Source organism: Natator depressus, chromosome 9, assembly GCF_965152275.1.
Source record: "Natator depressus isolate rNatDep1 chromosome 9, rNatDep2.hap1, whole genome shotgun sequence".
Classification (NCBI taxonomy): Eukaryota; Metazoa; Chordata; order Testudines; family Cheloniidae; genus Natator; species Natator depressus.
This window is the reverse complement of record NC_134242.1, coordinates 83,441,712-83,468,983: the sequence shown is the minus strand read 5'-3', so window position 1 is coordinate 83,468,983 and position 27,272 is coordinate 83,441,712. Positions and strand designations below refer to the sequence as shown.

The 27,272-nt window shown below is 43.4% G+C and overlaps 1 protein-coding gene across 1 annotated transcript in view; it reads left to right on the top strand.

Annotated features, from left to right (window-relative positions):
• Positions 1–27,272, top strand: part of TMEM164 (transmembrane protein 164) — an 86,263-nt gene that overhangs the window by 36,993 nt on the left and 21,998 nt on the right. Inside the window, exons 2-3 of the mRNA XM_074962484.1 lie at positions 5,929–5,978; positions 19,003–19,069. Of these exons, the coding sequence (XP_074818585.1) occupies positions 5,929–5,978; positions 19,003–19,069 (117 nt within the window). The remainder of the gene's footprint in view (positions 1–5,928; positions 5,979–19,002; positions 19,070–27,272) is intronic.

Genomic DNA, 27,272 nt, shown 5'->3' with positions numbered 1-27,272 from the left:
ATGTGAAGTTTGTATGCATGACCAAAGGTAAATTAATTAGAATATTACTATGGCTTGGAATTGCTAAGAAAATTTTCGGTCATCATCTATTTTCATGAACCCTCCTTTTCAGGGGCTGAGGCTGCCTTAAAATTTTGGACTGTGATGTGAAATGTTTAGTCTCTGTCTGACGCTTGCTTTAAAAATGGCTCTTCCAAAGACACTACTGTGCAAATGTGATACATCCCTCTTAAGGAAACAGTGATTATAGCCCCAGTGCTACAAGACCTTACTCACACGCTTAGCTTTGAACACTTGAGTAATTCCATTGGTTTGTGTAACTGCAGGGACAGGAGTCTTGGTGCCTAATTATAGGGTTTAATATGCTTTATTGGTAAATAAAATACAGACTGTGCATAATTAAGCAAAGTAGAAATTAACCCAATTGACTGAAGTGAGCCATTTTGACCTCTCACATAGATAACATGCATTTAAAAGAAGTTTAATACATATTCCTATCAAAATTCTGCTGTCCTTCCCCTATCTCTGCTGTGCTTTCTCTAACCTTTCATGAATGATTGGGCTTCTAGTGTGTTAACCAGCTTTAACATATTGAACTGTTAACTTGTGAATTGTATGGCTATGACAACACTAATCAGCGCAGAATACCCAGTGCTTCTTTAAAATAACAAAATAAAAAATACCCTCTGCAAGCTTTGGAATATCTTGCGGGTGGTTTGTACCATCTGCTGGGTCAGAGAATCTGTCCTTGGCCAGTAGCTTTTGACAAAATATTCTTTAGAGGATTCTTAGCTTCTGTCATTTGGGAAGTTGTCCCCATGGGTCAAAACATCAATTCATTGTCTCCATTAGATGAGACCTGGATGTAAATTAAATGTGTCTTTTTATTTCACAGGCTTCTTATGAGGCTGGAGAAAGACCATTCCCTATAAGGTGATGAATACCCTCAGTTCTCACTGAAGTAAGCAATATTGCCAACCCCAAGCATTTAAAAAAAATCATATTAGCATTTCACCTGTGAGTTGATACCTTTGAAGAAATGTCACTTTTTAAACACGTATGAAGATTTGAAGATTTGTCGGATATCAGTCAGATTTGCTCTCAGTTCCTTGTGGTGGTGATAGTGGCGGTGTCTGTCTTTCTCACCTGCAGAAGGAGAAGGCACTAACTGGGTGCTGAGGTAACACATTGGCTTGGCAAACTGAATATTTTTTTCAAGTTGGCAGATTTTCAGACTAGTCTTTTATTTGTCTGAGGCATTTTCTTGGTTTTGTTAGGGGCACATTCTTACAAGGTGCAAAGTGGTTAGCTGCTCAAGAGGGATTGAGTTAAATCCATCCTCCGATCTCCCTCCTACAAATTCAACTCCTTGGCAGGTGCTCAGGCTCTAACCTAGTGCCTTTGCCATGTTCCATCTTGTATTGAATTTAATACGCTCGAGGGATCTGTTAGAAAATGGCTGCTGCATAATTTAATCGTTTATTTTTGTATTCTAACAAGTTTGAACTAAATGGAAGAATCTTAACTGTGTATGTATTTCAATGCTGGGGAAAAGTCCCGGGGCAGGTCTAGATACTGTACCGATGCAGAAAACACACCATTTGTGGAGTGGTCACAGCAAACTCCTTTTCTCCACTGCCTCATCAAAGTCCCACTGCTAGGGTGCAGGTAAAGTAGTCTAGTTTCTATTGCCAATTTATTTTGTGGCCTCTACTGAACTACTGAAGTCTCATTCCCAGCTGAGAGTGCCAACAAAGCTGTTATAGTGCCTAGATATTCTTTGAAAACAATGCATGATAGAGCCCACTTAAATTAAATGAATTTATTTGTTTAAAAAAGAGGAAAGTTCGTTACATAGAAACTTAAATGTAACATGAAAAGAAGGCTTCTATTGCCGTATGAAAAAATCCGTCCTTTCCCCCAGAGGACCCACCACCCTTTTGGTTTTGAGCGCTTCTCTAACCATACTCAAAGTGCAAGATTCAGATTTGGATCCAGACTTTAAACACCCCAAAGTTTGTGTGTAATGCACTGGTTTTGTATGTGTATAATGTTGCTCCGTAGTTTGTGGTCAACAGAGACAGGATAAAAGACCTACAACTGCTGTCTGCTGAGAGAGTGCTCCTTTAGCTCAAGTGACAGAGGTCTTTGCTTTTGGAGCTGTAACCCCAGAGTTCAAGTCTCAGCTGATCCTGGGTATAATATGCCAGGATTGTCACTCTGTCGGTGTCACTTTGAAACCTAGAATGTCTGAGTCAGTGTGAAGCAATGGAAATAGCAGCAAGTATGGTTGAGAGCTCTTTTTGTTTAGAGTATCACCAGGTTCAGTCATCACATCTGAGGTGTGTTACTGTCCAGTTTTTAAGTTCTCAGCCATTTTGACTTTATGAATTACACCTGTGCAGAATGATTGACTAAGTTACCACACTTGTGCAACAGCATGGCTTTAACTACTACAGTAAAAGCTGTGTTATCCGGCACTTTACCATCCAGAAAGCTCTATAAACCGGCATTTTCTGATCTTCATTGAAATTCTGGTTTATAGTCTGGTTGGTGCGGGGTCGGCAGGCTCCCTACCTGACTCCATGTGGCTCCCCAGAAGCAGTGACACGTCCCAGCTGCTCCTAGGCGGAGACACGGCAGCTCTGCGCACTGCCCCTGCACTCCCCTGAGCGCTGGCTCTTTAAGGTTTTGGGTTTTTTAGTGTCTTGGGATAGATTTAAAATGTGTCTAACTGCTCTGCTCAAGAATTCTCTTCTGTTTGTGTCACTTTGTATAACATGTCAAGATTGCTGGGGTAAAATATGATAAAAGGCCATAGAGCTAGTTTAGTACTTTAATATTTCCCTGTTGCAACATGAGTATCTTTGCGGTACAGACAGTAGGCTAATGCAGCCACTAAACCCATTTTGGAAAGTTTAATTCAAAGCAGAATCTGCCTAATCCTTGGTGTGTGTGTGTGTGTGTGTGTGTGTGTGTGTGTGTATGTGAGAGAGTCCTACAGGGGCTATATGCTATTCAGCTGATACGCGGGAAAATATCATCTAAGAAGTATGCTCCTTTTTTTGCCTCTGCACACAAAGCATCAGTTATTGGACTGTTCCTACGCAGCCATTGGATTAACTTGATCATTAACATAATGAAGTGAAATGATTTGCTTTTTTAATGCAAGAAATTCTGATTTGGTTTTGAGGTTTCTTGGTAAGTAAGTGACTTGAGGCCTTTTCAGTTAAATTTAATTGATATCTTTTTTGTACTTTGCAACCACAAACATTCTGTCTGCTGACTAGGATGAGATTTTGAATGCTCCAAACAGTAACTGAGACTATTTCATTTGATAGAATGAATGAAGCAAATAACTTGGGTGAGTGAATAATCCAGTGTATGTTACCCTGTTAAAAACCTGCATTGGAATCCAAATATTCACTGTACCAATAGCTGTCTGGTTAAAGGCTCACTTTCAGACTCTAATGACACAGTTCATAATATTGTGTTGTTTAACCTTCCCACTGTTGCTGTAGCATGGTCATGGTCTGGTAGTAATTAAATTGAACATCTACCAGGTGCATATACCAGGCATGCCCTGCAGCACCAGAGAGAGGTATGTTTGCTGAATATACCTGATATTTCACTTCGGAGAAAGAGTTCTCACATAGAGCAATTTGATATTTGGAGTACTGGCCTGGCAACAAAAGAAGTCATTGGATCCTCCTTTTAACCAAATAGAAGATATTTTCCACAGATGCTCTCTATTCACGAGGGCAAAGTAATGAAGTTGAATTATTCTGCAGTCCAAATTATATTAAGATCTTGGCTAGTTTGGTGCTTGTGTGTGTTGCACCAGAAGGCAATAGGCGTTAAAATGTAATTCTTCTTTCTGCTAGCGATATTAATCACTTTGTGTACTGGTTAAGATTTGCTGATGCAAAATATTTGAACAATTGGCTTTGAATTCCAGCACCGGGGGATGATGACTTTAGAACTAGTAGATGTCATCCTCTCATACCTAGTTTTTATTCATAGATTGGAACAGAGAAAACAAGCTTTCCTGCTTTTTTCAACTCCCAATTGTTTTCTTAATTGACTGAACTGAATTAATTGACTGAATAAACAGAGATGAAAATATTGTTACTGCACCTGCAGAATAGGCTACTTCTGTCAAAAGCTGGTTTAGAGACTCAGGTCCTGGGTGACTTGTCAGTGACATCTGTTGTCAGATGTCACCGGTGTGGTGCTCTACTCTGTTCAATGTTGATAACAGTTGGCTGTGTGTGTGTGTATTCTCCCTGTGCTGTCCCAGCTCTGCACAGATAGCTGGCACAGCAGATCTCGAGTGAACCACCCAATGACCACAGACTCTGATAAGGTACGAAGGCATCCGGCCAGGTTTATTGCCAAACGAAACAGTCTCTAGCTCCCCGGATCAGATGTCTACAGTTCTGCTAGTACATATGTGCTCCCTGACAATGGACCAGCTCAGTCAGTGGTGGGATTCTCCACTGCCCCCTAGGCCAGAAAAAGACATCCACTCAGGGTTGCATTCTTATACACAGGTACAAACAAGTTATACATCACTCCTGATGTATCGAGGTACAATCACTCTGTGTGTTGGGGTGCTGCCTCTCTCCTGTACATGTTGGTTTGAACAAACAAGTCTATCCGTCATATTATCCTTTTGAGCCTGTCTTTTAGGATGGGTCAGCCTGTTCCTCATTATTTCTGTGGATTGTGTTTGTACCGGACTGTTCCGTTGCCATCCTGGTCCATGTTTATCCTATTAGTGCTTGATACCCTTTAGATATGTGTATACATCCAATGAGCAGCCTTCTTCTTGCCAACTTTTTTGAGCAGGGCCTGCCTGTGGCTCACAGCTAACTTTGCTTTATGTTAACAAAGTCTTGACCATTCCTTTGGTTCATGCCTCAGGCACCTGATACCAAGGGTTTATGTTTCAGGGCCTCATCTTACTACAACTTCCACCAGTTGAGTAATTTGACTGTCTTTAAAACTTGGCAGAAAATACGTACTACTTAATATCATTTTTTTATTTAATTTAAATTATATTAATATATTATAAGAAGGCTAGGTCTTAACATAGGTTGTCAATTTGAAATTTAATTTTAAATATATTAAATTTGATTTTCTTTAAAAAATAAACCTATAGTTAATTTAAACTAAAAAATCCAATTTTTTTTTGTTCTTAAAAATCATCAATTTTTACCCACCTTGTCTGCTGTTCCAGTATCACTGCATTATCCTTGATCTCAGGAAATGTATATCCATTTACTGCTGCAGTTCATACCAGTGCTTTGGAAAGTCACCATGTTGCCTTAGATAACTAACTTCAGTATTTGCAGTATTTGCCACCTCTTCCCGCAGTTCCCATTGGCTGGGAATGGTGAACCATATCCACTGGAAGCTGTGAGCTGCTGTACCTGCGGACGCTCGGGTAAACAAAGCGTCTCGCGGCCCGCCAGGGGCTTACCCCTGAACAAGCCGCTAACCAAGTTTGGGAATCCCTGACTTAGCACAACAGGGCCTTGCTGCTGATTGGAGCTCTGGCAGCTATCACAGTAGAAATAATTAATAATGATGATGTAGTTTGCTCTTGCACAGCAACAGTATTTGAGGAGCTCTTGTAATGGGGGAGCATTAGAGATGGCCTGGACATCAGACTTGAGCCCTTTGGACTTGGGGAAATGAAGTTTTAGATGCCACTTTTGCTGCTCGGATCTATGTGAAGGTGGCGTGGAATCTTTAGCTTGATAATATTTTTAAACCCTTTCCTGGTACAAAGGCCTGCTGTAGCTGGAACAACTTCCGACTGGATGGACTATCTGTGACATGTGGGAGAAGGAGAGAAATGTTGAGGAAATTAATTTTTAAAAAATCATATCGATAACCAGCTTTTTTTGTTTAATATTTCAGATTTTTCTCCTCGCCTGTCCCCCATGTCGTGGTGCAATGGTTCTGTTCAGGTAACATCAGTTCTCTCTCTTACTGCTTTCCTATCGATTTGCATAATGTATATAGGTTGTAATGCTTTGACTTCAGCTATGTTTTAAAATTATATGTCTGGGCTCTGTGTGTCATGCACTGTAGCCCAGAGCTGGCTGGAATGAAAAGTAGAAGGCTGTCTGAAAGTGTACATGACTTAAATCAGGGCTTGTTGCCATACTTAAACTTGTTTCCGTATTTTAAGGGTGTTTGATGTCTCTAGCAATAGGCAGTGACTCAGCAAACTCAGTGATGGATGCAGGTGTTCTTGCACTGATTAATCTACATCACATGCCTTATGCCCTTTGATTATCTCCCCCTACCATTTTTTAAAATGTATAATTCCTCTACGTCATTCTGCAGGCTCTATAGGATTAACAGATCATTCTAAATGCCATAAAGATAGAGTTAAACATTAAATAGTTGTACCAAAATTCTTACCAGTTGCTCAAACAGATTGACAAATATTTAAAGCTTAATTTCTTTTTTTAAAACATGACTTACTGGTGCTAACTTGAAAGTTAGCAGTTTTTGCAGTAACACTCGGTTTCCAATAAGAAACTCAGTGTGACCCAGTGGATAGAGAGCTCTGGACTGGGCCTTGTGAGACCTATGTTCTATTCCCAGCTTTGCCTCTGGTTTGCTGAGTAACGTGGGGAAGTCACTTCACCTTCCTGTGCCTCAGTTTCCCTATCTGTAAAATAATGTAACTTAACTCCATTTGTGAAGTGCTTTGAGATCTATGGATCTAAAGCACCATATGTGAGCTATGTATTGTTGTTGTTATTACTTAAGATGGAAGCCGTAAGTTACCAAAATGCAAGACAATGACATTCTTGCAACGATTAACATCAGCACATTTAAATCCCAATAAGTACTGATCTCAAAGTCCAGGTGTGCACAGTCCTAGCCCTTTAAAATTCCTTCTTTTTTTTTTTCAGAGAGAGGGCACTGTAATTTTTTATGTATTGGAGGAGTTCACCGTTCATTGGAACTCACCCTGCAGGGCAAGAGGAATTTGAAAGGGCTGGGATTCTGTGGGTGTGTCCAGTGATGAGCTGCCAAAATCTTAACAACCGGTTCCCTCCTCACCCCACGAGGGGGTTGTGGCTCCCCCCCCCCCACTGAGCCCTGCCCCATCAACCCGTGTCCCCTGACTGCCCCCAGATCCGGGCAGGAGGGTCTTGTGGGCCACCGTAGTGGGTGCCCACCCCGCCCTGCTCCTAAGAGCCAGAGGGACTTGCCGTGGGGCGAGGTGGGGAGTCCCGGCAGTGCTTACCTGGGGCGGCTCCCAGGAAGCATCCGGCAGGTCCCTTTGGCTCCTAGGGACGGGGTAGCGTAGCTAGGGGGGAAGCAGGGGGAATGGCCGCTCCCCCCACTGATCATATGAAAAGTGGCGCCTTAGGCACTGACTCCGTGGGTGCTCCGGCAGCTCCCCGCGCCCAGCCCCAGCTCACCTCCGCTCCGCCTCCGCCCCCGCCCCTGAATGCACCGCCCCACTCTGCTTCTCCGTCCCCCTGGGTTACCTGCTGTGGCACGGCCGGCCCTCCTCATGCCCCCCCCCCCCCCCGACCCCCATCCCAGCTCCCCTTCGCTCCGCCTCCTTGGGCCTGAGCGCGAAGCCGCTGCTTGCTTCTCAGCCCTCCCAGGCTTCCCGCGCGAACAGCCGATTTGCGGGAAGCCGGGGGGGGGTGTGTGTGTGGAGAAGCAGAGCGGGGCGGTGCGTTCAGGGAAAGAGGCAGAGCGGAGGTGAGCTGGGGCCGGGCGCGGGGCGGGGAGTTGCCAGTGGGTGCTCTGCACCCACCAAATTTTCCTGGTGGGTGCTCCAGCCCCGGAGGTGCCTTAGGTGCCACTTTTGGCCGGTTGTTAAATTTAAAAGCCCTTTTAGAACCGGTTGTCCCTCGTGGGACAACCGATTCTAAAAGGGCTTCTAATTTTAACAACCGGTTCCAGCGAACCGGCTCCAGCTCACCACTGGGTGTGTCTACACTGCAATTAAAAACCCATGACTGGCCCATGCCAGCTGACTCAGGCTTGTGGGGCTATTTAATTACAGCAGTGGTTCTCAAACTTTTGTACTGGTGACCAGGGCCATCCCTAGCTATTCTCAGGCCCTACACAGTCCCCCCCTGGGGATGGGGCAGGCCTTTGCCGGGGGGCGGGGGCTGGCTTGGGGGCCAGGTGGAACCCGCCCTCCAGCACTCACTGGCGGCACGGACCGGGCTGGGGCCGGGTCACTCCACTTACCACGCAGTGAGTGCTGGGTGCCTGCCCTGCTGCAGAGTCTGCAGGGAAGGGGTGGGGCTGGGTGGGAAGGAGCGGGGCGGGGTCAGAGGCTTTGGGGAAGGGGTGGAGTGGGGGCGGGGCTGGGGCAGAGCAGAGGGTGGGTCTATGGGGAAGAGACGGGGTAGGGGCTGGAACAGCACGCAGCTGCCCAGGGCACCAGGAAATGTGGTGCCCCAAATTTCCTGGTGCCCTACGCAGCTGCGTACTTTGCGTATGGGAGGGACGGCCCTGCTGGTGGCCCCTTTCACATACCAAGCCTCTGAGTGTGACCCCCTTATAAATGAAAAACACTTTTTTTATATATTAAACACCATTATAAATGCTGGAGGCAAAGCAGGGTTTGGAGTGGAGGCTGACAGCTCATGACCCCCCATGTAATAACCTCGCGACCCCCAGTTTGAGAACCCCTGAATTACAGTGTAGACATCCAGGCTTGGGCTGGAGCCTGGGTTCTAAGACCCTGTGAGATGGGAGGGTCCCAGAGCTTGGACTGCAGCCTGAGCCTAAACATCTACACTGCAATTAAACAGCCCTGCATCCTGAGCCCCATGAACCTGAGTCAGCTGGTACAGGCCAGCCACAGGTGTCTAATTGCAGTGTAGACATAACCTATAGCAGTTGAAAGGCAGTGAACCTGATTCGTTGTTGCGCTACGCATACAGCGTAATGAAGCCACAAAGATACTGTAAGGCAGTGGTTTTCAAACTTTTTTTTTCGTGAACCACTTGAAAATTACTGAGGGTCTCAGCGGACCACTTAATGATCTTTCCAAATGTTGCTTGTACCGTTAGCTAACTATTGTAAAGCGCTTTGGATAAAAGTGCTATATAAAAAAAACTTAATAATTAACGTTTGTTTTTGGTTCTACAAATAAAAGCACACAACTCATATTTGAAATCAGTAGTCTTACCTTTCTAATGCGATTGATGTGCCCTCTCTGGCTGCCGCAGCCCTGCACGTCCCAAATCCCCCTCACCCCACTGTCCCCACCCACCTACCCTCTATTCCCCCCAAGGCCACCACCTCACCTTACCTGTGCGTCCTCTCCAGGGTCCCAGCACCTAATTAGTGGAGCCACATCTGAGCAGCTCCACTAATTAGGTGGGTGGCTCTTCATTCTCTTGTGAGTGGCCGCCTAGGTGCACACCTTAGAGGGAACTATCCACGGACCACCTGAATGGAGCTCGCAGACCACTCGTGGTCCGCAGACCACAGTTTGAGAACCTCTGCTGTAAGGGATCCCCGGGTATTCCGCAGGGGAATCTACAGCAGGAATAGAGTTGCTGTGGCAATTCACACCTCCTTTTGAGGGAGGGAGCATGTTCAGAGCTGTATCTTGCTGAGGCAACGGCCCATCTGTCCTGGGCAGCTGGGTACAAATTAGAGAAGCCAACAGGCTACTCTATCCTGTGCCACGGGCCACATTAACATCTGGCAGCTCCAGCATAGGAAAAGCGAAAAGCCAGTTTTGCTCTTCTCCTTCTCCGCCATTAGGGTCAAGCTCAGCTAGGACTTTGGGCTTCATGTTTTCTCTAGAATTGTATTTTTTCAAAGTGCAGGTGGAGAGTGATGTAATGCCCATACTCTCAGCTAACTGTTTTTATTGGGGGAAGGCGGAGGAGGGGAGGAGAGTAATGGGAGGAATTTTTTTTTTTATTATTTTCATAGATAGCGTCTCTTCAGAGGCTTTCTGATTTGTGCTGATTTTCTATTGCTACATGAACAGAAAAATAAAACTTTCTCTTCCCAGTGTCCGTAAAACTGTTACAAGCCTATTTTGAGTCTAATCTGGTGTGACGTTACGCTGTAAACTCATGGAGCATGGCTTTGGTATACATAAGGAGCTTTTAAGTATTCCTGTTGGATAACAATAATACTTAGCATTAGTGGTGTACATTGGAGGATCTCAAAGGACTACCAGCATTCATCTGAGCCAGGCTTGGCAAATATTCTCAAAGCTCTTTATAAAGTTGGGTAAATCACGTTCTCTTCATTTCACAGATGGGGAGACCGTGGCACAAGAAAGGCTAAGTGACTTGCCGAAGGTGGCATGAAGAGTTGGTGGTGAAGCCAGAGCTTTCAAAATGAAGTGGTAGTTCTTAGTCATTCTCCTTACATATTGGCAGAGCCTAGAATGTGTGACTTCCAGCACAATAGTGGGGTAGTGGAAAGAGTTAGTAACGTGATTTTTCTGCCCCAGCTAGTAACCTTTTCTGTTTCTCAACACCCAGTCTTTAGTATTGCTAATTACTGTGCAAGTGTCTGCACAAAAAATGCTCACTGTGAGAGTTGTTGGACATTTTACATTTAATATCAGGGAATAGGCTTTCAAAATGCCATATTGACTCCAAGGGAATCTCTTATGTGGATGACTTGCAGCAAATTCAAAAACAAAATGCAATCAGGAGAAGGGAGTGAACACTGTATGGATTCTATTGTGTGGTCTTGGGTGTACCAAATTAGGCAAAAGCTACAGTCTCTTGTATGCAAAATACATGTCCTCTGCCAATGATCAGTTCTGTAACTGATGCCTAAGATCTGGTTTCCTCTTGCAGTCTCCATCTTGATGTGTCCTGACCCCAATAAAACCCTGCCTCTGAGAGAGAGGAAAAATTAGTATTTTAATTTCACAGGTTGTGTGTCAGTTTGGAAGAAGTGGGGATTCTGAAAATTAAGTGGTATGAGTGGATGGAATTTTTAAAAGAGGAATGTGGGTGGTCTACTCTTTGGAGGGCTTTCTGTGCTCTAATGTCCAGATATCAGGCTGCTTTATTGCATTTAGGATTAGCTTTTTATATTATAATAGAATCTGCTTACACTTGTGCATGGACCTTCTCTTTTCCTTTCGCCATGTGAACATGTAGACTTTCTTAAGGGAACACTGGCTTTGGCTCTTGGATTGCTGAACACAGTGCAAAGTCTCATTAAAAAAAAACTTCATTTGATTTCCCCCAATTTCAATCAGAACTGTTTTTTCTTTTTAAAAATGAAAACCACCCTTTTTCCTGGGTCTGGTAATAGCTGTTCCTGCACCCTGATGTGCCTGGTATTGTGTGGTTTTTGAAATCACAGTAACTGATTTTATGGTGTGCTTTGCAAAGACATTTTTATTTTAATTGAACATTGTCCCTACAGAGTCCAAAGGAAAGAATATGTGTAATTGGATTATCCCTTACAGTATGTCACTCGAGAGAACCTACAGTGATAAATGCAGTTTCCAAGTTCTTTGGCTAAGGTTATTAGAACTGTTAGCATGAATCCCTGTGAAATTTCCATATTAGTTTGATTGATAAAATAGCATGTCTTTGAACCCTTGCTATATAAGGCTAAATCTTGCAGTCCTTACTCCTTGACTTCAACAGGAGTTCTGCCTGAGTAAGGATGGCAGGATATTGCCTGTAGAGATAAAAGGTAAAGTGTTTATAATAAAGTGACTGGATATGTTAAAAGGGGACAGACCAAATAGCCCTGATAGGATTTTTAATGAGTTTGTCCAGGGGACAGTGTGACTTGAGATTTGTAACAGGATACAGATCCTTGTACCCCATGGTCATTGTTTCTGGTCCAGCTCAGTTTGGGTAGAGACTGTAAAACCTCACTTTCTGATGGCTGTGGTGGCTTGTGTGAAATGAAGTCTAAGTGTTCTCGGTCCAGTTCAAGTACTGTGAAATGTAAGAACAAGAAGTTATTGCATTTCCATGTGGATCATTAGTGGCATTAATTGACTGTACAACATCAGTCTCTGCAGTAGCTATATAAAACAATTTTCTGAGAACTCTTAGATGCTTTTAGTCAACCTGATAATGAGCAGAAATTCTAGCCTGTGGGTGGCAGCCCACCTTAGTGTAAAAATCTAATACTGGCTTCCAGATGGCTAAAATTTTGTTTTGGTTTCTAATGGTACATACGTTCCTACTGTTTAAGCCACAGATGTGAGCTCAAAAATGATCCTATCTTTTAGTCATTCACCTCCTTGTCAGCTCTGGTTTGTATGGATGTCCTTATTTGAGAATCTGGGATTCTTCCTGTAATGAGATTTTAGCGTTAGCATTTTCAGCAATGAGATTTGCGGGCTTATCTCCTCTGCCCCTTCTTGCTCACAGGTCAAGATAAGCTTGTTGGTGTGAATGTTTGTCCTGTTCCTGAAATTTAATTATGTAAGTTAGAGTAGCACTTAGAGTTGCTAACCATAACTGGGCTCACACTGTAGTAGACATATAGTATAAACCCAGTAAAGGTGAGCCACTGTCCCCAAAAGCTTGCTGTCTAAATAGTCAGGGCATGAGGGGAGATGGAGGTGAAGTGACTCCCAGTGGCTGTGCCAATGATGCCACAAGAGTATAACCAGGTCTCCTGAGTCCCATTCCAGTGCCCTGTGCATTCAAAAAACTTTCTCATAAATTTGAGGTCAATATATCTTTCTATTTAGTAACTTGACTGTTTGCTCAGAGGGAGAATGTCAAGAAATGGGCCAGGCAAGTAATGGGCTTAGGGAAGAACGCTAACACATAAAGCTTATGACTAAAACATCAACCATGGAGCAAACCATAGAAATCTGATTCTGTTTCACTTGCTGGTTACAGCATCAGTCTTACTCCATCTTGTGTCTTGTCTGTCTTACTCTAAAGCACTGGCCCCCAACCTTTTTGTGGCCAGTCGCACATTCATGTTTTCAGAAGTGTGGCGTGCGCCAACAATTTTTCAAGGCTTATTTTGTACATTTAAATAATACGAAAAACATCATATTTAATATTACTTAATATATGACTCCATAAGATAAAAAAGGTAATTTTACATGTAAAAGGTATTAATTAAATTATTTGGCAGTTACTCTTTCACCTTACCATGTGAATTTGCTCATGGTGATGGGTTAAAATCACTGTCACATACCATTTTCTTCAGACTTGGGAAATGTACGAGAGACTTCGCCTTCATATGTGACATCTACAAGATCAGTTTTGCTTTGAATGATTTTACAGAACCTATCATTTGAGCCACATGTTTGTCTTTTCCGTGGAGCTCAAGATTTAAAATGTTCAATTTGTCAGCGATGGCGGCAAGAAAAGCCAAGTCCATTAACGAGCCGGAGTCTTCTATTTGCTCGAAGTTCTGATTTGTGGACTTCAGAAATTCTTTGATCTCTTGAATTAGGCTTAAAAAACGTGCAAGAACTTTACCTTTGCTCAGCCATTGTACTTCTGTGTGCAAAATAAGATCAGATTGTTTATCATCAACCTCTTCCAACAGGGCCTTAAAAAGTTGGTGTTGCAAAGGCTTCACTCGAATAGAGTTAATTATTTTAATAATGACATTCATGATGTGTTGAAAAGAATGAACTTTGACACACAAAGCTTCTTGATGGATAATGCAATGGTAAGACATAAAGTTCGGAAAGGATTCATTCTTCTTGCAGAGTGCAATGAATCCATTGGCGCTGCCCATCGTTGCTGGTGCCCCATCAGTGGTGATCGCAGACAGCTTGTGTAGTGGCATACTAATTGATGTTGAGTATGATTTGAATAAATTATAGATGTCCTCACCCTTTGTTCACCCTTTCATAGGCAATACTTAACTCTTCTTTTACGGTGAAGTCACTAAATACCACCCTCACCATAACTGCCAACTGTGCTGTATCCGATATATCTGTCGACTCATCGAACTGCAGTGAAAACCAGTCACATATTTCCAAGTCATCCTTTAGCTGAGTTTGCATGTCGCTTGAAATTGCATGTATCCTCCTTGTAACTGTGTTGTCTGATAACTGCAAGTCTAGTATTGCTGACAAAATCTCACGCTTGTTAGGAAATCCTTGAAACAGGCAATCAGTACCAGTCAAAAATGCTTCTTTCAACAATTCACCATCTTGAAATGGTTTTTTCTTGTTTGCGAGCAGATGAGCAATTTTAAAGGAAGCCATAGTAGCACTTTTGGACTTTACCACTTGTCTAGTGAAAACAGATTGATGGGCAGATAGGTTTGGTTTGAGTTGATTCATTTTCTTCTTTCTCAGCTCAGATTTAAGTGGATGGCAAGTGTCAAAAGAGCTGTAATTAGTTTGGAAATGGCGTTTGACATTGTTTTTTCGGCACTGCAACAGTACCACCGCACAATAAGCAAACACATTTCCCTTTATTTTCAAGAAAACAATAGGATTCCTCCCACTCTGCGTTGAAATAATACGTACATTGTCTTTTATTTGAACCACTCATTTTGGGACAAAATGTTTTAAAAAAAAAAAAAATCTCAAAGCGTGAAAAAACAGCAGTATCAGTGCAGCGGAAGAATGCTCACCTACAGGGCCGGCTCCAGGCTCTGGTGGAGCCAGCACATGCCTGGGGCGGCATTCTGTCCATTCTTGGGGCAGCAGAGTCCAAGCAGTTTGGTTTTTTTTTTTGCGCTTTGGCAGTTCCGGCAGCAGCAGTCTAAGCCGCTTTTTTTTTTTTTTTTTGGCAGTTCTGGGTAGTGCGGAGAGAAGCCGCGGCCCTGCCCCTGCCCGGGACAGAGAACACCAGCACTCGCAGCCTGCAGCCCCGGAGTTCTCTGTCCCCGGCAGGTGCGGGGCTGCGGCTTCTCTCCCCTGCTGGGCACTAGTTTTCACACCGTGTCACTCGGCGGGGGCACATAAACACCCCGTCGAGCGCCGCGTTGGGGATCTCTGCTCTAAAGTATGTTTTAAATTTTTTGAAGCAGTCAGTGTCTTTTCTGGGGCAGTGTGTTTTAATATACAAGTGTTAAATCCTGAAATCTCCTCCGCGAGTATCTAGAACGATACAAACAGATGTTCTAGATATTGTACCAATTACTCCTTGTAGGTTAAAAGGACTGACATTTAGGCTCTTCCTACCATATTAGTGGCTGGCTTGCTATTGTATGTACTTAAATGGCCCCTTATTACCATAATATCAGACAGTCTTTAATGCATTTATCCTCACAACAATCCTGTGAGGAACTTCTATTTATTTCCAATTTACAGATGGGGACCTGAGGCACAGAGTGACTAAGTGACTTGCCCAGAAAATCCGTGGACGGAGCAGGGAATTGAACCCGGGACTTACGAATCCCTAGCTAACACCCTAACTACTGGTTCATCCTTCCCTGCGTAGTTCATAGCTAACACTGTGTTTTAAAGTGCTTAAACTTTCTTCTGTATTTGCCTGACAGGGATTGTTGTGTCTCATTTTTGTTGTGTTTTAATACTGCTAAATAAGATAATTGTAAATTTTAGTGTAGATGCTAGAAGCCAGTGGTTAAACATGACAAGGAACAGACACATATCCTGGAGCAAAGTTTGTGTTTAGTCATGTTAATTAACAGGTGTTAAAACACAACTGAAAATTAAAGTTTAGACATAGTGTGTATGTCTACACTGCATTTTAAAACCCTTGGCAGCGAGTCTGAGCCTGCGTCTATAGACTCAGGCTTGCAGGACTCATGCTATTGCACTAAAAACAGCGGTGTAGACATTGCAGCTCAGGCTCTGAAGACCAGGGATGGGGTTGGGCTCATGCATAGAGGTAAACTAATCTCTAAATGTGGAATCGGGAAGGAATTTTCCCCCTTGGTTAATTGACAGGATCTCTCTTGTAGTTGAACAAGGATCCTTCGCCTGGATTAGGTGGGCTTCTCTTACTTGGTGATCACTTCTGCAATTGCCCACAACAGGCACTGGTGGACCGTCTATCCTTCCCATTTCTCTTTGTTAGCCAAGTTGCAGGGTTGCTAGTCCCATTTTTCCTACCTCCTGTTCCTTCTCACCAAGTGCACCATTACCCAAGAATCCTGGTATCCAGCCTGAGCAGCTACAGTGCTCTGCTCCACTTCAGAGCTGTGGTTCTCATCATTTTCTTGGAAGACATTTTGGGTGAGGAGAAAATAAACACAGACTCTGCGTTCATTCTAGAGGTGGTTTGTGCAGGTGGGCTTGAATTCAATTTGTAATTTAAAATGGTCTAAGAGTTAGTGAATTTGTAAGCAAACATAAAAGTAACTTTCCAAAGATTTATTGGTGCCTGGTTTTAACTTTATTTCTGCAGGACAGTCATCCCTCGCTATTTAACTTTTGTTTCCATGCATAGGAATGTCAGATTGCCTCTTTTTAAATTTTGGATTGAGCTGGGATCCTGCGTGCCCGAGGAGAGCACACTGTGCTTTCAGTCAGCATTCGTATTCTCTTGAGTTTTAGTTGGATATACAAGAGGACCTATAGAGGACTAACCCTGGATGAACTGAGGTTTTTGAGAGAACAGAACCATGTACTCCTTTTGTGAGTGAAATGCATACTGAGCTCAAGGATATGCTCATTTCTCTATCACAATATAATCTTACAGCAATGCATGCTTGGATTCATAGGAATGTGTTGGCTGTGTTAGCCCTTTTGCCACTGGCTTGCTCATTTCAGCATGTTAATATGATTACAAGGTAGGGATGAGTTGTTAAGCTTGGTCCCCCTTGCAGCTCACATCCTGCAGGGTTCAGGATGCACAAACAATTGAACTGCTGGTGTAGCTCCTTGTTCTTGGTCTTGGGATTGGAGAACAGGGGAAAATAACTTGCAAATAAAATGTTCCCCAAATGATGGGGAAAATGTATTTCACAAATACCATTCAACCCTTTGTTGAATGGAATAGCAGAGATTATTCCTGTGAATAATTATTTGGGGGGGGGGGAGGGAATGCAATAATTTGTAACTTGTTATTCTGAACAGATTCTTTGGCCAGCTCTGTTCACCATATGGAACTTTATATGCACTGTATCTCTTCTGTAATGCAGATTTAAACAGGACTGATCCCACTTATTATGTGAGATGAGACAGTAGTTCAAGGTGAAATGACCTGCAGTTATGGGAAATACAGCATTTTAATTGCAATAGTGTTTTCCCTATATATCCCTGTAGCCAGACAGCCAGCCCCCCCCCTCAGACCAGCATTGCTGGAAACACACGGGAGCCAAAACACCAGGGCACTCCAGCACAGCCTTTGAAGCTGTGAGAAGCACAGGTGTGCTGCGACAATGTGCCTCTGGGAACGTATACAACAATTGGGCTCACAGCAGGCAGAGGCGCTGTGACAGACATGGCTCTTAGCCCCTACTAAAACAGCATGATGCACACACACCAACATCCTAGGTGGGAAAATATTTACCCTGATAAAAGAAGTGTCCAGTAGTCGAAACTTATTGTTTCTCCCTTGCAAGTGTGAACTACTCTTGCGAGAGCTGGCGTCACCCCGACAGACCAGCCCCAATTTAGCATAGAAAGGAGAAAGAGAATAAAGGAGTACAGAGGTATAAGTAGGGGACCTACAGCACCATGATTTTTGAGTGCTTTTCACTATCTATCTGCTGGTCAGATAAGTGACAGCCTCCCAAGGCTTCTGCAGCTAAGAGGGTCCCTAAGCCTTGTCCCTTATTCGTCTTTCCGCGGAATTGAGTGACCGATCCTGGCTTGGCACCGCTGGAATCGAGAGATGCAAGGAGGGTAAGAAGCACCCACACCTGATCTCCTATCTTTAGTGTACACATATTTTGAAATAGAGCTCTATACTTTGTTTTCTTTCTTTGGGATTGTAGCTTCAGTTTTGAAACTTGTTTGTGTGTGTAACATCTCTACACTTAAATAAGTAGGCACTAGCAATTTTGTAACCACATGATTAGAATCTAGTTTAATAAATTTTGGTAACCATTTATGCATAAGCCTGACTTGTTTCTCTGGTTTACTGTGAAGCAGCCAACACAATTAAAGAACCTCAGCCGTTTTGGCTATAAAGCCTGGCCATTAGGTGAGAGTACTAAGAGCCTAGCGTTGAGTTGTGCCGCCTCCACGGGGCAAACTCTTGGGGCACCTGTCAGTCAATCCTGACTGCCCGCTGCGAAGGAGCTCTGAGCTCTAGCAGTTAAAGTCACGGGTGTGGAGAGGCTCTTAGTGCTGCCATTGGGGCACCTGTCAGTCAGTGTTGACTGCCCGCTGCGAAGGAGCTCTGAGCTCTAGCAGTTAAAGTCACGGGTGGTTAGGACCTTGGGGCATCCGTCAGCCTAGCCCGGGCTGCCCGCCGCGAAGGGACAGTGCGTCCTAGCGGTTAAAGTCACGGATGGTATAAACGGGCATAGCTGGCACCTCACCAAACATCCCTGGCCATCGGCTAACAATCCCCTTCTCAAGATTTGCCGTGTTGGTTTGAATGCAGAATGCATGAATCTTTCTTATATTTTAAACTTAGACACCACTCATAAAAACAGTGCTGCTGCTTAAATTTCTGAAGCCTTAGTCTGATGATATGCATTTTTATTGTTGAGTAGGAATAAAGGCATTTGGTGAAATACCTATTTTAAGCTCCCCAAATAAAAACCCTCCAGCAGCCTCTGGCATGACCATGATTACAGACCAGCAGTGCAAACCACTTAGGAATCCAAAGCTCATTATAGAAAGCATTCTTACTACAGGAAATTATTTAAATGTTTGTTTATTAAGGAGGTTTTATCTGGTTTATGACAGTTAACAGTGGGCTTTAGCCCACGAAAGCTTATGCCCAAATATATTTGTTAGTCTCTAAGGTGCTATAAGGACTCCTAATGGCTTTATGCAAATTCAAGTGAACAGAGCTTATGCAAAGCTTTTGCTACTTTATGGAAAATCATTCTACAGTACATAAAATATGTTGAAAGTGCACATTTGATACTTAATTTTCAGGCTGTGAAAATAACATTGCCCCTCTTTCTTCTAAGGTTACAGATGCATATGTTAAATGGGGCCCTCTTGGCATTGCTGTTTCCTGTGGTTAATACACGCCTGGTGAGTAAACCATGCCTTGCTTTCTCCTCTGACTTCTTATTCTGTAGTCCTGGAGTTCACTTTTATGTTCATTTTCTAAAATGCTGTTTCCCTGGAAAGAGGTTTGACCTTTGCAACAGGCTCAAAGCAATACAGAGATTTTTTTGAGCATCTCTTCAAAGCAGTAACCAAACTATCCAGATATGCACAGCACCCAGCCTCCCAAATGCAATGGAAAGTTTGACCTTTTATAGTTCCTCACTGCTTGTAAATTGATGATCCCAGAAAGCTCCTTTAATCCCATAGCTTTGTTTCTACAAGGGTTTCCTCCCTGCAAAGCTATTTGCATAATTAATTTGCATGTGCTGTAGTTGTATTGGTAGCTCTGTATTTTGCTAAATTATCTGAGATGTTGAGAAAGTGCTGTCCTGAGAGAGTCTCACACAGAATGGATGGAAATTGGTCCTGTTCCTGAGGGAGCTTGCTGAAACGCAAAAATAGTACGTTTAAGTGGCTTGTCTTTCAAAGAATTGGAACATAGAACTTGCCATATTCACTCAGATGGTGGGTCCATCAAGTTGGATGTCCTGTCTTCAGCAGTGGCTAACACCTCACTGCACTTGGAGCCTTGTGGCAAAGCTGCCTGTCGTAAGTAGGGATTCTTTCCTGATTGCTGCCACAAACAGCTGGCCTTCTGAATCACTGCACATTTTTGTTCTTAAATGTTTGTTTTTAATTTGAATTTGTGCAAGAGAGCTGTATTGTATTGTTCTAACAGGGATAGCAGGCTCTATATGCAGTTGGAGAGTATGCCTCAAACTACAAGAACTTGTTGCACTAGCATTGTTCTACATACGTACATCCAAAGAGAGGAATTCACATTGAAGGGGAGAACAAATCTGAACTGAAACAAAATCCACCCTGTTATATGCTGCCTTGCAGCAAATTGAGAAAGGTAATCTCTCTGAACTGTGATGTAGAGGGGTAGGATACAACATGACAAGTTAAAGATTTGAAGCCTGACACTACACTGCCTTACACTTAGGTCATCTTGTCTTTACTAGAAAAAATGTGGATTCTTAACTTGACATAAAATCCTCGTGAAGGCAGGGTAGTCTGTACTTTGGACACAAATTAGCGAGTGAAGTTAAGGCCTAGGTTCTCCTTTATTCTTTATCTCAACCTACTAACAGATGTGAGAATGTAAACGGTCTTGTCTTCGCTAGGCTTTTACCTCATGTTTTATTAACTCAAGTTAGCAAAATTGAGTTAACCCACATTTTTTTTTTCTAGTGAGAGTAGAGCGCTAGTGTCCTCTCCATGGCACCTATTCTGATTCAGGGATGTTCTACGCTCACTCTACACAGGTGACAATGATCATTCAAGGTGCAAGGCCTTGCAGAATTGGGTCCAGAGTGCCCACTTGGAATCTCTTCTCTCTGCAATTACTTGCTTGTGTGGGTTCATATCAAACACTAACATCACAGGGAGTTAACATGATGGCATTCGCAATGTCAGCCAACTGAAAGCAAACAGTTTATTCAGGCAATCAGTTCCATCTTGGTCTTTCAACCAAGGGAAGGGTTCATAGCTTTCAAAAGATACTTCACAGTGAAGAAGGCCCAGAAAGGGTTTTCAAGATGCTGTGTGGGCTAGACATAAATGGCTATATTTTCAGCTTGAGGCATGGACACACATTTGGGCATGCCTAATCTATGATGTGCATGAACATGTGGCCAGCTAGGTGTGTTACGCTTGTAAATAGAATGGACATGTAACAGTATTTATATGATTAGATCAGGCATAGCAGTTGTATGCATGCTGTCTCTTGATCCAGAGTTTTCAAATCTGGCACAAATTTAGATGCTCAGGAGGAGGTGATAGCTTAATTTATTGGGGTCTGGAATAATAATTTTCCAACTCTGAACTGTTTGTAAATGGTATTGAGGGTCAGTGGTAAGACAGACTGACCCGCTGACTCTGAGCCACATTAAAAATGCCAATAGACTTAAGAGACATCTATTTTCCCGTGCATATAGTAAGTACATACAGTGCTTGTTCACTGAAACACTCTTCAGGGCATTGAGAATGTGGAGGATAGGAACATTTCATTCTATTTAATGACTGATGTTCCATGTTGATGGAGAATATGGTACTTGGTTACAGAAATGTTGTTATAGTTGCACTTATAGTAGGTATCATTTACAAGGGGGGGCAGCTTTTAAATGTATCGGCTTAATGAAATATTCCTGTAACTCACCAGCTGGCTAATCTATGAAGGGGTTAATGATATTCTTCATTAGCAAGATTACAGTCTGCTTTAGTTGAGTGAAGTTGAAGTGGTAAGTATCATCATAAAGCCAGTTACTGGTTGTCCATTTGCAAATCCTGACAGTCTTACTAGCACTGATCTGCATAAAATCAAATTAGTCTCATTTGTATTGAATTTTATTAATCCTCCTACTTGGTTTTGGTTGATCACTTTGGTATCTAGAACATGTGAAGGTCCATCGACCATCTAAAAATCCAAAACATTTTATTGAGACCATACCATTTCCAGAACAAATGTATTAACAACATTCATCTGCAGGATTACACTTTATAAATAAACATGAAAAATAGTTTCTTATGATACTTAGGGTAGAAAAATGTAAGGTTAAAGATGAAAAATCAGTGGGTTTTTTTTTTCTTTTAACGCTGAGAGTCCCTCTCTGTAATATAGTATGAGGCTCTGCCATAATTGATATAAAACCCAAAAGACCAACTACCCCCAGATGTGAAGAAGGTACAATGGAGGGCAAATAGAATGATTTTGAGTGAGAGGAACTTTGAGAGTTCTTTGGAAAGATGAGCCACTGAAATTAGTTTCTGAATGGAATAAATAGATTATATTGGTGTTTCTCAACTGATGGGGTGTGAGCCGTTGAAAATGTTGTTACAACCTAAAGCAAAGAAAATCTTGTTTCTTCACCTTGCACGCTCTTATCCTTCCAGGTAAAATATTCTGTCTACCCCTTGAAACGCGCGCACACAAATTAGATAGGTTCATCATTATCACTGATTCATTTATTATTCTTATTTTTAGAGTAAATATAAGGGGTTATGAAACTTTTTGACTTTGACTAAGTGGTCACCAATCTGAGAAACAGGATTAGGTGATGCAAATCAGATTGAGCCACTGTCAACTGTAAGAAAAAATGAGGCACGAGTATAAGAGAAGTAAGCAGCTGAGGAACTAATGCAGAATTGCTTTGCATATGACTATGTGCATTAATTTCTACAGTGGAGCTGTTCTGCTTGAAGCTGGCAATTGGGGTTTGCCAAATAAATGTAATGGGATTACTCGTGTGCTTAAATTTAGATGAGTGCTTAGTTTACCAATTCAGAGATCATAGTTAACATGAGCATCTAGGACAGTGTAAAGTGTTTCTGAAGTTAAGGTTTCTCTCTTGAAATGAATAATGTCAAATATATTTTTTAGAGCAGGATTGTTTAAAGATGCTGCATAATATGATGATACTAAAAGAATAATCTTCAATTTAAATGCTGGGATTGGCGCACTCTGTTTGAAATTCATCCTTATTTAGAATGCCAGCAAATGGCTTAAATATCACTTAAGCCTTCAAAATAAGAGTTTTACCTGAATAAGAAGACCTTCACATTTAAATCCTGGTATAGTCAGCGTGCAGCAGATCCTCTTTGAGACCCAGTAATTCCAGAATATAGACCAGGGGTCGGCAACCTATCGCACGCATGCCGATTTTTAATGGCACGCTGCTGCCTGCCTGCCAGGTCCCAGCCACTGGCCCCGCTCAGCCCCCTGCCGAACCCAGGCCGGGACCCCAGCAGGCAGCAGCGTGCCATTAAAAATCCTGCCCGCCATGGCCTGCTCTTCTCCACCCCCCGCCCCCGCGGGGGTAGGGTGAAGAAGCTTGGTCCTGCCGGCTGCTGCTGCAGGGCAGGTAAGGTCCGCCCTCCCCTGCCTCTTCCCCCAGCATGCTGGGTTCCTGCCCTTGCCCCTCCTCCTCTCCCTCCCTGCCAACCATCAGCTGATGGCCCTTGCAAGGGAGGGGGAGAAGCGGAGCCACAGTGCAGGAGAAGAGGTGGGAACAGGGCCTTGGGGAAGGGGGGTGGAATAAGGGCAGATCCCCTCCAGCCCCCTGCCATGAGCCGCTCTAGGCAGGGGGCTGGGAGCACCCCCATGACCCTAGCCCACACCCCCTCTGCCCTGACCCCTACACCCCCCCCACACACACCTCTGCCCTGACCCCTGCACCTCCTCACACCCTAGCCTCCTGCCCTGACCGCTGCACCCCCCACGACCCCAACCCTGACTCCAGCACCTCTCACACATACCCAGCCCTCCATGCCCTGATTCCTGCACCCTCCTCACATGCCCCCAGCCCTCCATGCCCTGATTCCTGCACCCCCCACATTCCTACCTGCACCCCTCGCACCAAATGGGAGCTGCCCTGGTAAGCACTCCACACCCAAATCTCCTGCCCCAACCCTGAGCCCCCTCCCTCATTCTAGCTCCTGGCCAAACCCTACACTCCAACCCCCAGCCTGCTCCTTCACCCCCAGCCCTGTGCTCAGTGCACTCCCACCCTCGGCTCAGTGCAGAGAGAGAGGAAGAGAATGGGCTAGAACCAGGGAGAAGGTAGGTACGTACCCACTCTATGTGGGCAGGGCTGGGATCCCAGACTGGCAGCGGGCTGAGCGGGGCCAGCAGCCGGGACCCTGGCTGGCAGGAGCCGGCGGACAGAACCCCAGACTGGCAGCGGGCTGAGCCGCTCCGCCCACTGCTGGTCTGGGGTTCTGGCTCCCGGCCCCTTGCCAGCCAGGGTCCCAGCCGCAGGCCCTGCTTGGCCTGCTGCCAGCCTAGGTGAACGGAACCCCAGGCTGGTAGCGGGCTGAGCGGGCCGGCGGTGTAAGATCCGCATTTTAATTTAATTTTAAATGAAGCTTTTTAAACGTTTTGAAAACCTTGTTTACTTTACATATGACAATAGTTTAGTTATATAATATATAGACTTATAGAGAGAGACCTTCTAAAAAATGTTAAAATGTATTACTGGCACGTGAAACCTTAAATTAAAGTGAATAAATGAAAACTCTGAACACCACTTCTGAAAGGTTGCCGACCCCTGATATAGACCATGGTGCACAGGCCAAGCAATGCATGAGCAACTGAAAATTTGACAAATAGTCATAGCTTCTGGGCATTAGCCTGTAAACTACAGTGGTAGTTACTTTTAACTATATTCTATGTATTTTTTTTTTCTGTGCTACTGAGCAAAACTCTTATTGCCATCTTAAATGTTTTTGTGTTGTCCTGCAGGAGTCCTGCTCCTTCTAAATTGTTTGTGTTTACTTTTTAAAATAGAACAACAAATTCATAACACTGAATTATTTTCAAGATGTTGAGCAGCAAAAGGTCGAGTGATGATAATTTAAACGGCCCCTACTTTGGAGAACTGGGGAGGGAAATACTGGCAAAATTTTTCTTTTCTATGTTGCGTCAAAATGTTGTGTGATTTGAAATTCTGCAGCTGGCGGTGGCCTAGTTATTTAATAAGTCCTCAGAAAGCTGATTAAGTAGAATGTATAGTGTGGTTATTTGCTTGAGTTGTTAGTTGTACTTTCCCTCTCCTATTCATCCCCTTCCCCTTCCCTACTTGATTCTTTTATTTCAAAGGTACCAGGGATTTAGCCTCTAGTGACAGAAGATAGCTCTCCCTTCTGCACTAAGACCTGGGCTTTGCTCAGGGGCTCCCATATGGGTGGGGAGAGGACAAAATCCTTCTCCCAACCCTTAGAGTGTGGAGCAGCAGCAGAATCATTTCACACCAGTTAGTGGTGGTGGTTCCATCAGTGTCCTCATCGTTAAAATCTTTTATGTTTTGAGTCTTTAGTTCTGTAATAAAGATCCTCTGTAAATGTGTCTATGCTCTGCCATTTCTATCTGCTCCCCTCCATCCCATGATGTCTGAAATGTATTCTGAGCAGTCCTGTTAGAATTGTGAAATGTTTCGCTCCTGTTTAAACAGCTGTTTTTTAAAATGCTCCTGCTTATGACTCCTGGTATAAATAATAGGTGTTATGGTGATAATTATAATAGCTGTTAACACACAACACCATAGATTATGAAAATTTAATTACTGTTCATGATAGCTTGTGAGGAATTAATTGCTGCTTATCAACTCCACTTTCAGTATAAGCATGTCTTTTAGCTATGGATGCTTGTGCTCATTAGAGACTGAGTACACTGAGTTTCTTCAGGATTTGTGTCTTCCTTTCTTTAATCAGGATAACTACCTATACCAATTCCTACAGTGAAGCAGTCCCGCATGCAGCTGGCAATTATAATGTTTGATAAGTAAGAAATACATCTGCTGCTAAAGAGAAAATAATCAAATGTACTTTTAAATCTATAAATATGTGCTTAAAATGTGTTAAGGCTGGACTAGACTGCTATCCATAATTTAGACCTAAATACAACCCATGATTCCAAAGTAAAATTTACACTCAACTTATTTGGTGCTACTGAGTTCACTGGGGCCAAGATTTCATCCCTTGTTTATAAGTTACCAGTGCAGTGTCACAAACCTACTAGTGGGTGAGAACCAGGGAGTGAAATTGACCAGTCTCATCCTAGATGAGTAAAGTATGAACACAGTGAAAAGTAAAAATAAAATTCTCTGGTTTTGGTGGTATGTCAGTAATGTGGGTAGAGAGGCTTTAAAATTTGACTGTCCCATTCTGAAGTAAAAAAATCTGCCTACTCGCAATTCTCCACCTAATAAGACAATAGTTCTAATTTGGAGTGGGTGTTAGCAGGGGTTACTAAGTCATACTCACATACGCATGTCAGAATCCGATTTAATACAATGTGTGTTGTAGCTGGGCTGTTCAAATGGAGTTAAATCTGCATCATTGCTTGTCTGTTCTTCTATTTGTTCTTAGTTCTGTGCAATTGCACTGTAACATAGAATCATGAGAGAAAATCATTGCAGGAATTCAATTTAACACAAAGAGCAAGTTAATATAAAACGTGTTGTTTCTACAAGAAGTTTTTTTAAAAAGTGCTCCACTGTTGAACAGCTGCTTCAAATTCAGACACAGACACCTGCTAATTGAAAAACGTGCAAGATTAGATACTTGGTACCAGACTCTTCTAATGTAAGGTTTATCTCCCTTTCAGTGTACTGGTGGATAGTGGGGATACATATTGCTTGTTTGGAGGCACTGGAGATTCTCCAGGGAATATTCAGATGCTTTCAACTTCACGTGAAATTCTGCGACTAATTATGTTTGGAGGAACCCAAGACCTTTTGTCCTGTATCATGTACCTCTGAAGTAAGCCTAAGACACATTTATGGTTTAACACTTTGCACCGTGTAGCGCTGGTCTCTATTTTCTATCCTCCTCTAGCATAGGACTATATGAGTGCTGTTTTATGGCATTGCTGCTGTGGCCCAAATTCTCTGCTGGTCTAAATGGAGGCAGCACCATAAACTTAAATGGTGTTTCACTCATTTACACTAGCAGAGAATTTGGCTCAGTGACCTAAATGCACTCAAGTAGTTCCCTTCAAGTTTAATGGAATTGCAATAAATTAGAATTTACACAAAGACTTTGTCCCTTTTTGTCTCCTATGTGACCCTTTTTTGAAAGAATTTGACTGTCGGGAATGGAGTTTGGTTCAGGTGTTGCTTAGACATATGTACTGCATGGCGAGTCTGTGGTCATCCCATGACCAGATGGACTTCCTCCCTCTACTACAAATTTGTTCTCTCTTTCAGTTCTGCCATCTTGCTAGCAAAACTACTCCCCAGCTTAACTGAATCCCAGCTGCCTGTTCAACTTACTCATCAAATCTTCCCCTCCTTTGGCCTCCATTTCTCTGTACAGGAATGTGCCAATTTCTTACAAAAATATGATATGACCATCTCCCTTCCCCCCCCCTACGGCTTTCACCTCCTCCTTCCTTGTCACACTTGCAGAATTTTCCTATCTACTCCACTTGACTGAGCGACCCCATCTTATCTCCTGATCTCCCTCTCAGGGGTGGGAGAACTACGCATCCAGCCCTCCAGACGTTTTAATCCGACCCTCGAGCTCCCGCTGGGGAGCAGGGTCCGGGGCTTGCCCTTCTCCACACAGCTCCTGGAAGCAGCGGTATGTCCCCTCTCCGGTTCCTATGCATACGGGCAACCAGAGG